Source organism: Miniopterus schreibersii, assembly GCF_964146895.1.
Source record: "Miniopterus schreibersii genome assembly, chromosome: 7".
In the NCBI taxonomy this organism is placed as follows: domain Eukaryota; kingdom Metazoa; phylum Chordata; class Mammalia; order Chiroptera; family Miniopteridae; genus Miniopterus; species Miniopterus schreibersii.
The window spans coordinates 1,788,314-1,805,713 of record NC_138108.1 but is presented as its reverse complement, the minus strand read 5'-3'; the positions used below and the strand labels follow the sequence as shown (position 1 = coordinate 1,805,713).

Sequence of the window (17,400 nt, the reverse complement as noted above, 5' to 3'; positions counted from 1 at the left end):
AGGGGAGGACGGGAGTCAGAGGGCCCGTGGGTGGGCTTCAAACTTCCACCCTGTAAAACTGTACTCAATTTTCCTGCTCACATGCTTTTTTTTTTTCCTGGAAGAGGAATCCAGTTTTCATTAGATTCTCAAAGATGGTCTCAATCCCCCCCAAATTTAATAATCACTGATCTAGAACCCAGACGTGTGTTTTTTTTTTACCATGGACTCTATCACTAAGTATTTTTAAATAGCTCCCAAATATTTATATATTTAGTTATGTATAAATTGCGTCGCTATCTATCATCATCAGTTACTATGTCCACTTAGATGAGGTTAATCATTAATGACAGGCAGTGGGAACTCATCCCCAGCTGTTTTCTCTCAAAGTTAACAACCTCACGCAGGTCAATGAAGAGCCTTTCCCAGGAGTAAGGAACTGTCTCCTTTCTCGTCTGTGATTTGGGGGAATATCTCTTTGAGAATCTTTCCAATCCTTTGGAGCCGTTTGTCTACTCTTTGAGTTTTAGCTAAAACTAGGTTATGTCACCCATAAATCCATTTAACCTGATTCATTCAAATACATCTAAATATTCTGAAAGTGACCCAAGGAGAGAGGGTGCCACTGCCACCCGCAAGGAAACCTCGTGTGTCACTGTGACAAGGCAGGTCGCCCCTGAAACTGAGGTTGTATATGAAATGTTAGTATTTGATATATAACACCCTTATTTTTAGTTTAAAATACATATTCAGGGAAGTTCTCACCCAGAGGACAGGATGAGACGGCTTTTTAAATCCACCTTTCCGGTGAGGGGGGCAGAGCTCAGGCAAATTCATTCCTTTCTCAGCAGCTGTTTATTGCGAGCAGCTGCCGTCAGCCTCTTCCCAGAAGCTGGGGACACGGAGCTAAGGGACCAGTCACAGTGGATTCTGAGCCCGCTGTGAGGCTCCGGGGCCTGGCCCGTGCCACAGGGCCTGGTACCCGGGGATGGACCTGACCCGCCCTGGGCTGGACCTCAGCTCTCACCCGGGCTGGACCCGGACTCGCGGGGCACGGGTCTGAACCGCGTCCCCGCGCCGCAGACCCCTCTCTGCAACCCAGTCCCCTCGGGCCCCCAGGGCGCCACGCGAGGCCCCAGCTCCACCGGTGCCCACGGCCCTGGGACGGGTGACACAGCCGGGTCCCCCCTCCAGTGGCCTGGCCCCTGCGCCCCAGGCATCCAGCAGCCCCCAGATGCCCGCGCCTCGGCACCGGCGCCCCCAGCCCGGCCACCCCAGACCTCCCGCCTTGTCCGCGCTCTCTGTCCGCGCTCCGCCCCCCGCGTCCCCACCCCCCGGAGCGCCCGCGGGTCCCCGCAGCCGGCCAGTCCCCGCGTCCCCGCGCCCCCGCGTCCCCGCGCCCCCGCGTCCCCGCGCCCCCGCGTCCCCGCGCCCCCGCGTCCCCGCGCCCCCGCGTCCCCGCGCCCCCGCGTCCCCGCGCCCCCGCGTCCCCGCGCCCCCGCGCCCGGCCCGCTGACGCCATGACGCCGGGCGGAGGGAGGGGCGGGGCGGGGCCGGGCGGACCGGCGGAGGGGCGCGCGCGGCGGGCGCGGCGAGGGCGACGGGCCGGGCGGCGGGGCGGCCGATGGACATGGGCACCCAGGGCGCCGGCCGCAAGCGGCTCCCCAACCGGGAGCGGCTGACGGCAGAAGACGAGGCGCTGAACCAGATCGCCCGCGAGGTGAGCCCGGGGCCCGTTACGCGCGGGGGGGGGGGGGGGCGCAGCTGTCAGCCGCGGTCAGTCCTCCCGTCCGCGGGCCCGCGGGGGTCTCGGCGGGCCGGGCGCCTGGCCTCCGGCCCGGGGCACAGGCCGGGGACACTGACCCCCCGCCCCGCTCCCCCGGCCGCTGTCCCCTAGGCGTGCGGGGACCGGGCGCGGCCCTGGCGCAAGGTGGCCGGGCGCGCGGGGGCGGACAGACGCCCCGCTTTGTGGTGCCGCGTCGTGGGGGTGCTGCAGGCCGACCCTGGAGGCCCAGGGGCGTCCCCGAGGCCACATGGCCCCGGAGGAATGGCCCAGCCCCTGCCGGTGACCATTTGTCGTGGATCGTCACGCTGGGCGCCCCGAGGGCATGGGCCTGGGGGTCACCGTGACTCTCGTTCCTGGGCCGAGCCTGACAGCGGGTCCGGGGCGCTGAGGTTTCCGTGGGAGTTTCCAGGGCAGAGTTTATCCCGACGAGGCGGGCGACGCGCTTCCCGCCGCGGGTTCCCGCGCGCGGGTCCCCACGCGCGTCCCCTCCAGCAAGGATCCGACCCGAAGGTTAGGCAGAACCGCGACCCCGAAAAGACGGGCAGCTGGTCCGCAGCCGCGGCTCCCCGGGGACGGAGCCAGGCCTGGGCCGGGGGGGGGGGGGGCGCGGAGGCCCGAGCTTTCGGGGCGCCCGCCTCGGACCCGGAGCTGCGCCCCGCGTGCGCTCCTGAGCCCTGCGCCCCCGCTACACAGGCGCATGCGCAGACGCAGTGCGACCCGGTCCGCCGCCCCGTCCACGCGCTGGGGCCGGAGCGAGACCGTCCGCCCCGCGCTGCGCCCACGCGGGGAAACTTCCCGGGACCAGCTGCGCGTCTGCGGCGCCGCATCGCAGCCCTCAGCTGTTTATTGAGTCTCCTCTCTGACTAGTTCTTAGGTGGTTTTGGCCTAAATTTCGTTCTTACGGACAGGCGGCTGCCCCTCGGGATTTGTTGAACGTTGAATGGATACAGACTCCTTTCTCCGTAGAAGGTAAAGGCCTTCCAGGCAAACTCCTATTCATCCCTTAAAGCCCAGGGCAGATGGTCCTCGGTGAGACCTCCCACCTCACCCAGGCAGAGCCTCCCTGCCTCCATCCCAACCTCCTACACCTGCTGTGAGGGTCCCGTGGACTCAGCGTCATTCGTTCACCTGTGTGTCCCCCTGTAGAAGGCGACACCCAGGCTGCAGGCAGTGTCTTACTTTTGTGTCCCCAGCGCTGAACACAGAGCCAGGCGCGTCACAGGTGCTCCTCAGTGCCTGGTACATTCATTATTTTTTTTTAAATATGTCTTTATCGATTTCAGAGAGAGGAAGGGAGAGGGGGGAGAGAGAGATGGAAACATCAATGATGAGAGAGTCATTGATCGGCTGCCTCCTGCACACCCCCGACTGGGGATCGAGCCCGCAACCCCGGCATGTGCCCTGACCGGGAATCGAACCGTGACCTCCTGGATCCTAGGTCAATGCTCAACCACTGAGCCATGCCAGCCGGGCATTCATCAATTTTTTTAAAAAAAAGAGGTACAGGCACTTGAAGTACACTTGGCTAAATATAGCCGTTTGCTAAGTGCAGTAGCTTGAATAGAATCCCCCCTCAAAGGCGGGCACCTATGTGTGCACTTAACTGTAACACCAAACACGTTTCCCCAGGAGGCCAGGCGTGACCGACGGTCGTGGTCTCATCTTTCCAGCGCCTCGGGGACAAAGAAATTAGAAGGATGAGGGTTCCCGGAGTCCCCCTCCTATGTGCTGGTTTCTGTAAACACAGATTGAAAGGGAAGCCTTGGGTTGCTGCTCCTGGGTTAACATCCTGAGATCCTGGGTAACAGGGAACCTGTGGTCCTGCTCCCCCCCCCCCCCCCAGCCAGAGAGACACAGTTGGAGGCGACAAATTCACACGTGGGCTCTGAAGCTGCACATAGCCCCGCACGGACTGTGCCGCCCCAGGGACTTGAGGTACCCACCCCCTCGGCTGGGTTTCCCCATCTCTGAGCGGGAAAATGAACCCCTGGCGTCAGGATTATGGAAAGCGGGAGCACACGGGGAGCGAGCAGGGGGAGCGAGAGCCACCCCACGCACATCCCCTGGGTCAGACCAACCGTGGATCTGGGTGTTACACGTGCTGGTTGGACGGAGCAGATGCAGTCTTTTGTTTTACTACAGATTGAATTGTATTTCCCAACTGTGAAAATTAGGATACTATTTGAATAGCAAATATTCACTGAGTTCTCAAGAGTTCTCTTAAAAATTAGCAGAAGTGTCTTAAGTTCGGCGCTTTCTTATGTGCTCAGTGATTGAGAGGGTACCTGCCACGCCCGCCACGCCCCCCACGCCCCTTCCTAGGGAGCCTGGGAGGCGGGGCGGGACCTGGGGAGGACCCGCCCTCCAGGAGCTGGGCCAGAAGGGGGTCTGACCTGTAGACCGGTGACGGGGGTGCAAGGCAGGAAAAGATTCGAGGTAAAAAGGGCATGGATGTTTTGTTCCGGAGGTCTGGAAATGAGAGTTACACTTTCTGATGGGACTGGGAATGGCAGTCAGAGGTGGCATCCCAGAGGAAGCGGCATTTTGAGGGTTTTTTTGAAGGGACAAAAGCCCAGCCCACGCTGGTATCCGCCTTGGCTCGAGTGCCGATTCCCCGCCAGCCTCATGGGGAACCTTGGCGTCTCTGTCCGCGTAGCCCCTGATGGGCCATCCCCTGTGGGTGGCCTTGTCCTCGGGGTGGCTGGCTTATGGCAGACTGGCTGCTGTGTGCCCAGGCTGCCCCTCGAGGGCCCACACCCTGTCTCTCCTGGGAGCTGGGAGTGATCTTTCCTATCGTCTCTCCTGGGCAGCTCCTCATGGAGCTCTGTGGGCAGGACAGCTGACAGCCCACACCAGGCCCTGTCACAAGGGGTGGGAAGTGCTACGCTGTGACCAGTCAGGCCCATGCTGGGACTGGAGGAGTGGACCACCCTGGACCACTTGGGGAGGTGCGGGGCCTGAACGAAAACAGGAGGGCTGAGGAGGGGGGGGGCGGTGGACGCAGGTCTGGCCTCCAGGAATGTGCACTGGACGCTAAGTGGGAATTCCGAGCGGAGATCGTCACCGGGCAGGAGGCGGGGCCAGTCCCCTGGAGCCCAGATGGGTAGAGGAGACCAGCTCCCTGCAAGGGACGGGTTATACGTTTGTAGGAAACGGAGTTGCAGCATTCAATCACGGTAGATGTGTTGGCGGGAGTGGCTTGCTTCCCGCTGTCTGTCTGAGGTGGCATTTGGGTGCTACGTTGTCAGGACCAAGGTCCCGGAAGCCCTCGGAGCCCATCCGCACAGGAGCGTGGGCGCCGCTTCTCACGCCGGCGAGGTGTTCCCAGGGCAGGTGCATCTCTCTCCTGGCACATGGAACATTGTGCTAATGACTCCTGGTGGCGTCCCAGATCTCGCCTCAGCACCCTGCCGCTGGGTAAAATGATCCGGCCTCACGACACCCACCCGAGGCCGCTCACAGCTCTCCTGCAGATGGATTATGCCTGTCCCCACACACGCAAAGTAATGATGACAACTGTCACGGTGAGAGTCTCATCCCCTCTGGCCACGTGAGCCTGGTCACGGGACGGGATTGGAAAGCAGGGAGATGGGACCTGAGGCTGCTTTTAAGGCCGAGGGGAGCCAGGTGCCCCAGAAGCTCCTCCCCACAGTTATATTCAGCCCCGTCGGCAGAGTTTAGAGCATCTCTGTGCGGCTGGGACACAGGCTCAGAGGTGCTGGGGGACCTGCCGAAGGTCATCTCGGAACTAAGAGGCTCCGGGTCCTCAGCCAGGCAGCTCCTGGATCAGATTTTTGGCTCCATCACGGCTCTATTCTAGGTGGTGCCCTGCAGTCCAGCCGACATGCTTCCCAGCTCTGGGGTGTTTGTCCCCAGCTGACCTGTGCGCCACCAGCCCAGCAGCCCATGGGGGGGGACCCCATATTCTGCGCCTCTTGTCGTCTCTTCATTCCCTCACCTTTTCAAAAGGAATTTTTACTTAACTGAAGTAAGAGATGTTTTTACCCTTGAGCCACCCTCTCAGGCCGTTCTCCACGCAGCAGTTGGGTGACCCTTTTAAAATATGTCAGATGTGTCACATCTCTGATTAAAACTCTCCGGTGGTGCCCGGCCAGCGGGCTCAGCGGTTGGGCATTGACCTAGGATCCAAGAGGTCGCAGTTCAGTTCCCGGTCAGGTCATCAGGGCACATGCCCGGGTTGCTGGATCCCCAGCAAAGGGCACGCAGGAGGCAGCTGATCAGTGACTCTCGTCATTGATGTTTCTCTCGCTCTCTCTGACTCTCCCTTCCTCTCTCTAAAATCAATAGGCATATAAAAATAAAAATAAACTCTCTGGTGGCTTCTCATGTCACCCGGTAAAGGCCAAGCCTAATGGTCTTACCAGGCTAACTGGCCTGGTGAGCATCCCCCCTTATAAACAACATGCGTGTGCACTGTGTGTGGATTTTTGAATTTTAGGTACTGCCGGCTGGCTTCCTGGCGTGTGGAGTGAGAACTTGGTATTCATGGTTGCAGCTCAGGCCCCCTCCCCACTTTCCTTTCTCCACATTTTCACATCATCATTCAGTGCAAGTTCAGGTTAAATAATAGTCCCAGACGGGGCACTGGACCAGTAGAGGATGGTTGCTAACGTCAGATTTCCTGGGTTCAGATCCGGATGCTGTTTCGTGACCTAGATCGAGTTACATAACCACTCTGTGCCTCGGTTTCCCCTGGGTTAAATGGGGAAATTTAAGAGTGCACTTTTCAAAGGGTGCTTGTGAGGGTGAGTGAGATGTTTCATGAAATGACCGCAGGGCGACGGCTGACACATGGTAAATGCTGGCGACAGTGATGATGATGTCACACCACAGCATTAACCGCAGAGCCGGTGGCACACGCCGACGTCTCTCCTTGCACAACTCTCTGCCTTCTCAGGGGTCCATTATTTCTATTTTTTCCCAATTGCTCTTCTGTCTACATATCTTATCACACCTGATTCTTCACCAACTTTCCAACAGAACTCCTCACAATACAAGTTTCTGTATTTTTCAACAAATCAGATAATCTATCAATTCCACGTTATTTCCCCCTGGAAATGTCCCCCCCAGAGACCTCTGTCCTCGAGACCCCGTCTGCTCTGATGCGCCCAGGGTTTGCTGCAGCTGTTGTGCCCTTTGCACCATCCCAGGAATTCCCTTTGCCACTTTCCTGTCGTTTTCGTTGGATTCTGTGTTGTCTTCTTTCTTGGATTACTATCGCGTTTTGCTGGAACACATCCTTCGGTATCTTTCTGAGAAAGAATGGTAACGAGCCAGGTGCTCTAATTTGGTGCCTATGGACAGAGTTTTATTTCTGATTAAAGGCATGGTGGGGATTGAGAGCAAAGTTGAAAGTTAACCTGAGCCATAAACCAGGGAAGCACAGTTCATCTCTGGTGGCCAAACAGCACAAGCAAGGGGACGAGTCACTTCCGTAATCTCCTCCTGAGTGTGGAATGAAACGTCAAATCAGGTGAACAAACAAAGGCAGTTATAAAAATAGGATTTTCATAGCTCAGGCATCAAGGCTAAGTCGTGTTTGTTTGGAAAATTCTCTGAGAACTGACCTGGAGGACCTGGGGAGTTTAGGTCGGCAGAATGTGATAGGGGCCTGGCCTCAGGGAAACTCCAGTCAGCAAGTATGTGGGAGCCAGAACCGGGCAGAGCTCCCGGGCAGCTCAACTTGCAATGTTTCCACCACTTCTTGGCGTGGGGGAGTGAGTGGAAGAATCACAGGTAGCCCTGGCTGGTGTTGCTCAGTGGTTACAGTGTTGGCTCGCAGACTAAAGAGTCCCGGGTTCGATTCTGAACAGTGCCATGTACCTCAGTCACAGGCTCGATGCCCAGTCGGGGTGCGTGCAGGAGGCAACCAATCGATGTGTCTCTCTCACATCGATGTTTTTTGTTCTCTCTCTCTCTCCCCTTCCACTCTCTCTGAAAAAGCAGTGGAAAAAATATCCTCAGGTGAAGATTTAAAATTAAATAAACTTTATGTGATTTTAATTCACTTCCATTTAAATAGCCACCTATGGCAGCGGCCACCTTATGGAATGGCACAGCTCCTAGAAGAGTGGAGGGCCAAGTGCCCGGAAAGCCCGGGTGGGGCGGGGTTCGGAGAAGCTGCGCTCCCTCTGGCAGCTGGGGCATTGGCTGCCGATCGGATTCCTCTGTTGTGTTACTGCTGTGCCCGAGTTGAAGGGGGTACAGAGGAGGTGATGAATGGCCCTTAAATCGCAGGCACAGCAGTACCTTCTCACTGCCTCTGTGGACACCAGTTGGCATGAAGGTGCAGGTGGTGAGAGGGGGTCTTTGACGTGACATCCTGTGGGGCCGGGTGGCTCCTTTCTGCAGTCGGAGTCACCCTTTCCCAGTGGTCCTGGGCACGCTTGGGGCCAGCGGGCCGTGCAGGCCTGACTCGGCTGGGCCGGGAGCAGGGCTGAGACACTCGTCTTCCTCTCCAGGAAAAGCCGAGGCTGCACGGTGCAGGTGGGCTCCGGGAATAGCAGGCCAGTGGTGGCGTCCCTGTGGCTGCCTCTGCGACAGCTGCCGGTGGCCGCCTCTGCCCCGGGTTAGCAGCCGCAGGGCTGGCATTCCAAGCCCACGGGGTCGTGTCCCCGTGCTGCTCGTGGCTCTGCCTGGTCCCGTGGCCTTCACGGCAGGGAGTCAGCCGGAGACCAGGGAGGGGACAGAGTCGTTGGGTGATACCTGGACACTAAGCTAGGTGCTTCCACCTGTGCCCCACCATCCTCCCATAACCCCGCGGGTGGCATTTCCACAGCGCCAGCCAGCAGAGGGAGGGCAGCAGCCTGGGAAAAGGGGCCGGGAAGTGATGCTTCTGTCCATTTGAAGACCCCCTGAGGGCCGGGAGCCACCTGTCGGTCAGTAAGTGCCGGGGTAGGGCCTGCGCTCCCCTGCCCACTGGAGAGCCCAGCTATGCTGCTGGAGGAGGGGTGGGAAGTCCCCCCTTCAGCCTCACTGGGGGGTGGCCCACTGATACCCAGATCCCCTACCCCCCGGAGGCCCACCACCCAGATCAGAGGGGCCTGGCTGGTATACACAGAAAGGCCAGTGACAGCACATTTTCTCGGGATTAACAGTGTCCCCATATCTCCTACCAGGCATGTTGCTTCTGCTGTTCACAGCTGAGCTTCTTAAAATAGCTCAGCAGAGCTGAGGACACTGTGCCGTAGAAAGTGGGCTCTCTCCCTTCTTTCTGTTCCTGGTGACAGAGTCTGAAAACCAGCCATGTCCACAGGCTCAGCCCCTCCACAGGGGCCTCTTCCCCTCTCTGGTCCCCTGTCCCCTCCCTGGTCCCCTGTCCCCCTCCTGTCCTCTGAACCCCAGGCTGCAGGGATGAGACAGGAAGCAACTGTAACCACGTTAATGTTCTGTGTTCTGTCGCGATCCCCTGGGGGTCAGGCAGCTGGCCCCGTCTTTATGTACAATCTGCAGAGGACAGCGCACCCGGCCGGCACCCCCTCGCTAACTGAGAACCCAGCTTCCAGATTCCTTCTGGTTTAACACACCTTCTTTACTTGGATTTTTGGTTTTCTTGAATAGTGTCACCATTTTAATGTATTTTTTCACTCTTTTTTTTTTTTAAATATGTTTTGACTGATTTTTTTTAGAGAAAGAGGAGAGGAGAGAGAGATAGAAACATCAATGACAGAGACATCGATCTGCTGCCTCCTACTGGGGATCGAGCCCGCAACCCGGGCATGTGCCCTGACCGGGAATTGAACCGGGGACCCCGTGGTTCATGGGGTGACGCTCAACCACTGAGCAGCACCGGCTGGGCTAGTTTTTCGTTCCTAAGCCTTTCTCAGCTTCTCTGACTAGAAGGCAGCAGTTACTGAGTCGCGCTTGTCCTGCGTGTGGTGGGAGGAGCCCCGCAGGGAGCTGCTTCTACTGTGGTTTAATACAAAACAGTGTTGCAGGGAGAACCCCTAACACCATCCACGCCAGGCCCTGTAGAGTGATAATTAATCCCATCTGTACAGCTTCCTGTGCGGCATTTAGACTCTTGAATTATTTCAGGAAAGGCCCGCCTGGCCCTCAGGAGGGCTCCCTGGCCCTGTCCCAGGTGGCGGGCAGGCTCCCTCTCTGCGGCCCTGGGCCTGTCCACGCAGACGGTTCATTTCTCCAGGAGACACGCAGGGGGCAGAGTGGGCTCACGGTGCCACTGAGCTGCTTTTGCATTAATGAAGCTACTGTCCCAACCATAACCGGCGTGTGCTTTCCCACACAATCACCTGTAAGCCCCCCTCCCCCCTGCACCCCCATCAGCAGGTCCAGCTTGGCTGCTAAGAGTCAGCCCGACTTCGCAGCAACATTCGAAAGGTCAGGTCCTTTTAAAAGCACAGCGGGAGGTCGGCGACCCTCCTCGGTCACTGTGTGTAACCAGGGACTGACCGGGGACCGTTGCTGGCAGGGTCTCGCCCCGCTGACCCAACTCCCCTCTCCATCCTTTGGAGGCCATTCTCTGAGGCGACGTGGCCACACATCGGAGGCGGTTCATCCTCGGGCTCCACAGTGTGCCTTGCAGCCCCGTGTAACAGACGCCTCAGTCAGAGGACCCCGGCCCCAGGTCCCCTCCTAGGACGTTTGCTGTCTGACCTTGGGCAAGTCACGGAGCCTCGCCTTTTCTGTGCCTCGCTTGCCTTCGGGTGGTGAGCAGCTGAACCCCTTTTTCTGAGAAACAACTCCCCCCCCACCTCCCTGGCCCGAGCAGTCCAGACCTGGGGGGAACCCGAGCCTCATGGTCTGGAGAGGGTCCCTCAAAGCAGGGAAGGATGTCGGGGTTCCAGGGAAGAAGGAGACCCCCAAAAGCAAGCAGTTTATTACTTCTTACTTCATTTTCTCAAATTCCAAAAAAACTCACCCTTTCAGGATTTTCTCTCTTTCTCCCTTCTGGGTATATATTGGGTGAGATGTGTCAGTTCCAGCTGCCCCCCACCCCGAAGAATTCTCAAAGCAGCCGTGTGACCACCGAGGGGCTAGGGGAGGGATGGGAGCGAGGGCTTAACAGGGGCAGGTTCTCTATTAGGGAAGCTGAGAAAGTTGTGGGGAGGGATGGTGGTGACGGTTGTACAGCCCATGTGAATGTGCTTAATGCCACTCAACTGTGCACTTAAAAATGGTTAAAATGTTACATTTTGTTATGTATATTTTGCTGCAAAAAAAAAAAAAAATGGTAAGGGGGATGGAGACGTTGGGGTGGGGCTGGGCTGTAGGGGCCAGTGCACAGCCGGTGTGAGTGCCAGGTGGAGGTGGGGTGAGACTGGGGACCAGAAAGAGGTAAAAAGAGAGACAGTGGGGGAGTCATTCTGCAGAGGAGTTGGCTGTAGAGAGGATCCAGGGCAAACATAAGAAGTGTTACAAAGTTAAGAGAGGAAGCATTGCTTTTGCTACTTCTCCATGGTGACCGACCCTGGAGGCAACAAAACATCCAGTGGGCTCTTGCTACAGTGTAACTTTTAGGCGGGGCTGCGGGTGCAGCCAGAGCCACCACACCAAGCAGATGATCTAAAGCAGATACCTTCGGGGTGACAGCAACGCTCTAAAATTAGATGTGGTGATGGTTATACTTAGCCGCCAATTTACTAAAAATCCTTGAGTTGTACACCTAACCCGGATGAGTTTTATGGTGTGTAAATTGCATCTCTGTAAAGCTGTTAACACATCGCACCACACACACACACACACACACACACACACACACACACACGATCGTGCGTCCCTGGAATCCATGCCTGTCCCTGCACAGGGGCCCTGCCTGCACCCGCTGTCCCCGTTTCACCAGGAGAGGGACATGGTCACGGGGAGTGGGCTGCGCCTCCCGTATCTGCTGTCTGTCTGGGCCCTGCACAGTGTAGAACTGAAAAGCCTTCTAATCTAGTCGCGGTGACCTCATCGGGGGCAGCAAAGTGGCCCAGCGAGTCTCGGCTCTACTTCTGGGACCCTGTGATTAAAGCTTCCCCACAGTCGGGGCCCTCAGAACGACTCCAGCAGGTGACAGCTCCCTCAGCTGCCAGCCTCATCCCCTGGCCCTTGGACTGGGCAGCCCTGGAGACTTGGAGGGTGGGCCTGGCTTCCCCAGGCCCCGCCTGTCCCTTGGGACCGCTTCCACCCGGCGGCATCAGAGGGTCAGCAGATAGGAACTCGGCAGTGCAGTCCCGCAAATAGCTCTGAGCCCTGCCTTTTGTTTCGGAGCCATTCATCACCTCATTCCTGTCCCTGGTGCCAAGAGGACATGCCCACTGGGTGCTTAGTGTTGGGGAGGCATTTAGGCCTCTGGGACGGGCTGGGGAGCAGCTGTTCCCACCTGGAGAAGGTACATGTGAAGCAGCCTCGCTGAGCTGATCAAACAGTGACAGTTGCCAAGTGCTCTCCTAGATTAATACGTTCAAATCCAATGATGAAAATAACATAGAAATGTGAGGGGTGTTAGAGATTATTTCTTTCCACCCCGTTTCCTTTACTTGAAAGAGAAATTTGGAGGCCCCGTGACGCACCCAGGGACACACACCTGCTCAGGGTCCGGACTCGGACTCGGGCCCACGCTGCCTGGTCACTCCTGGGCGGGGCTGATTCCATACGTCAGGCCCAGTGCCCCCTTGTCACTGTGTTTCGGGGCTTCAGTGAGGGTGCCCTGCCCTTCTGTGGTTCTGTAGCATCCACAGGTCTGTCTGTCCAGTGAGATCATTTTCCACATTTGAAATAAAGGCAACTTGACAATCAGGAAACCCAAGGATGGCTCAGAGTGGAAGCAGAATCTTCACCTAGGATGAAATTAATGTAGATCAAACTATTGGGCCAAACAGTGCCCTGCGTTGTTATCCACACAATGTTGCTGTTTCCTAGGTATTTAGTTGCTTTCGTGGTTTATGAGTGTCTTTTTTAAATGTCAACACTGTCTGGATCATGCAGAACAGTTTTAAATGCCAGTTTTTGTTTCACACTGTGAGTCACTAATTTGAAAAGCAGCACATGGTGGCCGCCCTCCCAGGGGTCCCTCCGTCCGGGAGGCTCCGGCCTGTGGGAGCAGCTCTCGCACTTCAATTACTTTTAAAAAAATATTTTTATGTACAAATCTAAATAGGAACTGCTATTCCAGGGCATAACCACCAAAACTAATTTTTGAAATTATAGTTGCGTGACGAGATTACAGGGCTGTTGGCTTATTTTTTTATTCGAGAAGACTCAGCGTCCACCACTAATGGAGAAGGTTTTTATGTTCAAAAGGAAAATGGGCGTTTGCCATTTTTCTAAGAAGGTGAAATCATGGTGGTAACCTAGATGACTAAAATCCACCCTGGTGAGGGCCGGGTGACATTCTGTTGATTCATAAATTACCTACAGATCCACCCTCTTTGAAACCGGGGGCGCGCGTGGGCGGATGGGCAGGTTGGCCGCCCCCACCAAGGGATGGAAGCTGCCCCTTGCGGAGCACATGGCACATTTTCCACTGCATGTGATTTAACCAAACAGCTCTGCGTGTTCACCATAGAAAACAACACGGCAGCCAGTGTTGACCGAAACCCAATCTCATGAACAACAACAAAATTATCCAGACCCTCAACTGAAATAATAAAAGACAAAGCGAGAGGCTCCCTGTGTCCTCGCCAGACAGCTGCTGAAAACGACTCGAAGCCCCACAGCGTGGGCCTCTCCTTCTGATCTCTTCTTATTTTCTAAAACGTGACGATTGGTTCCCGGCCTGAGACTTGCTCGTGCAGTGAACTGTGGGGTTTGTCCTTGAGGTTGTTTCTGTTTTATTTCATTTTTGTTTGGGCCCTGACTCCCTGGACCTGCAACTGTGTGTAGGAATTGGGGGGGCAGGGGGTACAGGGAGGGGAGAGAGGAATTACATATGTAGCCTTAAAAAAAAACACCTGATTGTTTATGGCAATTTGTATTATGTGTTTTAAAACTAGATAAAACCAAACAAAAATTGCCTGAGCAATCCGGTGCTGCCGATATAATTCCCTGTGGGTTGCTGGGTCGTTCCAGGTCTTTTTTATGCCATTAAGGGTTGGAATAAGGGAAATGAGAGAAAAGGTAAAGGCTGGTGCACTGGGCAGGGATGAGGCGTGGGGTTTAAGATTTGAACACATTTACTCAAATTACATTTACGCCCCCGTTTTGCCGAGTCGAGATTCACGGTTTACTGTATCTATTGAAATGCTTTCTGAGGTCGGCAAATCAACTGACGCTCACTGAGCAGCCGTCTATGTGAGGCTTCGGCGGGACTTTGAGAGCAGTGGCCGCAGGGCCCACCGCCCCGCGTGCACCCCGCGGACTGTCCAGCGTGGTCACTTATTCATGGATCACGCAGGCAGACGCTTCGGGGAGGAGGGGAAGCTGCGCTCGAAGAGCACGCCTTTGGCTTCGGAGCAGAGGCCCGCAGAGGGAGCGCGGGCCCGGCCCTGCGCTCTTGCGTCTCAAGCGTCTGCAGATGCTGCTGCGGTCAGACGGGCAGAGAAGACTCGGCACCTGCCAAACGGGTCTCCGAAGGCGAAATGGAGCAGAATATTCAAAATATAAAGTACTCAAGCTCCCCAGAAAGAAAAGGAGGTTTGAACCCACACACGCGTCCCAGGGAACGCAGCACAGCCAGTCCTGAGCCGCTTCCGAATGGGGCGGGTGCGCGGGCCGGGGGCTGAGCGCCGGGGGGCGCCGTCCAGCCTGGCGCAGGGCCCAGCGGCCCGGGCGCGGGCCTGTCACTCAGGGTTGAAGCGCGTGGCGCCTGTCATGTGCCCCGTAAGCCCTTTCTCCGGGCCCAGCTCCTGAATGTCTGTCTGCCTTTCTCTTGGCCGTGAAGGTGTGTGACGGGAGGTCGCAAACCGACCTGAAGTTCTGTTTGTCCTGCAGCAGAATCCGTTAATAACGCCTTATAACTGGGACAGTTCGTGCTCCCAATCTCATCCGGCTATTTATAGCGAAACCCAGTTTTCTCTGGATTAAAGTGCATTGGTTAATGTTAGCAGCCGAAACTGGTTTAACAAAAGTGACTAGAATTTGTGGTTTTAAGAAATTATCAAGATGCCCGGCAGGTGTGGCTCAGGGGGCTGAGCGTCCCATACGCCCAGAGGTGGCGGGTTCGATTCCTGGTCAGGGCACAGCCCCGGGTTGTGGGCTCGATCCCCAGTAGGGGGCGTGCGGGAGGCAGCCGATCGACGTTTCTCTCTCATTGATGTTTCTCTTTCTCTCCCCCTCTCCCTTCCTCTCTCTCTAAAATCAATTTTTAAAAAAATGATAAAGATTGTGGCCCTTCCGCGGAACAAGCCTGACTCCAGGCTCCCATTGAGAGGCTTCGGGAGGACGGTGCGACGTCCTGGTCCGGCTCATGGGGAGTCAGGGCAGGGAGAGTGGAGTTTCATTCTGGACGTGTCCCGGGGGCGGGAGGGTTCCCCGGCTGGGGAGGGAGATGGGCCGTGTCGAGTGCAGTGGAAAGACCCAAAGGGACACAAGTAAAGAATGTCCCTGGAACCTGGCGGACGGAAGCCCCTGGCAGCCTCAGCCTGAGCAGTTTCCGTGACATCACAGAGGTGGGGAGACCACTTAGACTGAAAGTCCAGCAGGCTGGGAGTGGCCCCAGGTCGGGGGCTGGGCTCTGGCAGAGACCCGCGGCTCCCTCCGGCGTGGCTCCATGCCCGCGTGTGCATGCTCTCCGGCCGTTCAGGGCTCCTGCTGACCGCTGATGTCCGTCTCCATCCTGCTGCTGGCTCCCAGGAGCAGGTACAGTTGCTCTTCACAAGCTCGGGAGGCACCTGGGACCCAGCCTGTGTGCAGCGTCGGGCAGCATCCCAGCCGCCTCCTGCCGGACACCTTGGCTCCATCGCAGCAAGAGCCCTGCAAGACGAGGAGGCTGTTCCAGGAGCCGAAAGCCTTGCTAAGACCATGGCTGGCGTCTACCGAGTGCTCCTTACTCACCAGGCCCTTTGCTTTCATCTCCCCAACAGCCCTCGGCGATGGGCCTGTGAGGGGAAAACTCACAGACCCAGAGGCCACTGGCTGGACAGGCCGAGCCAGCCTTGGACACCGGGCACCGACAGCAGGCTCGGTCGCTCCCCCTAACGGACTCGCCTGTGGGAGCCAGTGTCCGGGGCCAGGGCCCGGGGAGGAGGCCGTGGGCGCCAAGGCGTGGAGGCCGCCTTTGGACGAAACAAGCGATAGCCTGCATGAGGACAGGTGCTCCGGGGTGGCGGAGCTTTATTCTATATAAAAAAGAACTTTCTGGAAAGGAACGCTGCTCGGAAACGGGCTTCCTCTTGACGGGGTGTGTTCACTGCAGGAGACGGAATGATCTTGTTTCTGTGTTTAATAAACTCGGACAGACCAGGTGGGTAACTAGGCTCCTCCGTGGAGGCTGGGGCCTCCTGTGACAAATGCTGTTAAGTGCTTCGAAGTCGTTTTAGTGAAACAAAGAGACCTGGGAGTCGCTCTGAAAGTATTGAAGTTGCCACCAGAAGGCGCAGCGTCTCCGCTGTCCCTGGTGTGTGAGATGTCCAGGGTCAGCGGTGGGAGGGCTGGTGGCTGGCGCCAGGGCCACTTGCAGAGTAGCTGGTAGACACTTAGGAGGACATGGGACCCTGCCCTATTCTCAGAGAGACAGAGGCCCCACCTTGTCCCCTGGCTCTCACTCGCGTCCCCAGGAGGCACAGAGCTGTTTTCTGTCTGCATTCCCCTCGCCCGGCACGGTGTGGGGATATTTCTATTTTATGTCGTGGCACTTACCACAGTGATCACTAATTACTTATTGTGCGATGATTTAACATCAGTCTCCCTCTGGAAGGTACGTCGGCCCCTTCTTCACTGGTACACCTGCAGCAGGCCTATGGCAGGTCCTCAGTCCATGTTTGTTGATTGAATGCATGAGCGAGTGAATGAATGGATGAGCGAATGGATGAATGGGTGAGTGAATGGATGAATAAATGGAGGAGCGAGCGAATGAATGGGTGAGCGAGCAGATGAATGCATGAGTGAATGAATGAATGGATGAGTGAATGAATGAATGGATGAGAGAGTGAATGAATGGATGAGAGAGTGAATGAATGAATGAATGGATGAGTGGGCGAGCTTACACCTGCAGCATTATTGGGGGGGCTATTTGGGGTCACTCTAATCATCGGAGGAGATGTCTGGCCTGAGAGAAGGCAGTGGCTGGGCGGGTGCCCTGAGGTGCAACTAAGAGAGGCGGCCGCGGGGCGACGGGCCGAAGGGAGGTGAGGAGGGACGTGTGCGAGGAGGACCGGCCACCGGCATGCTCGGCATTGACTGAAGCCCCGGCCGTGCCGTGCGCCCCGCAAGGCCGCCTCATTAGTCCTCACAGCAGCGCCACAGGCCCTCACTGTGGTTGCCTGTCCCTCGCAGGTGAGGTCGCGGAGACCCAGATGTTAATACAGCCTTGGGGGAAGCGCAGGAGAAAGACTGCCGGCGACAGTTCTGTCCGGATCTGGGGCAGCTGAGTCACCTGTGGGAATTCCCGTCACGCTCGCAGGTGCGCTGAGGCTTGGGGAAGCCAGGGTTAGAAATACAGCTTCGGGGCTCAGGGACTGAGTGGGGGGGCTGACAGAGCCCAGGGAGGCTGAAGACCACCCAGGGACCCCGAT

At 57.0% G+C, this 17,400-nt stretch overlaps 1 protein-coding gene across 31 annotated transcripts in view; it reads left to right on the top strand.

Annotated features, from left to right (window-relative positions):
• The first annotated feature begins 1,552 nt into the window (after nucleotides 1-1,552).
• Nucleotides 1,553-17,400, top strand: part of LRRFIP1 (LRR binding FLII interacting protein 1) — a 94,076-nt gene continuing 78,228 nt past the window's right edge. For 28 of the 31 annotated variants that reach the window (XR_013999141.1, XR_013999142.1, XR_013999143.1 and 25 more), the window contains exon 1: nucleotides 1,553-1,699. Coding sequence is in view for 15 of the 31 variants with exons in the window: in XM_081142324.1 (XP_080998450.1) it covers nucleotides 1,604-1,699 (96 nt within the window). In the remaining 16 variants the exon portion in view is untranslated. The remainder of the gene's footprint in view (nucleotides 1,700-17,400) is intronic. The other 3 variants (XR_013999155.1, XM_081142325.1, XR_013999156.1) reach the window with 2 other exon arrangements.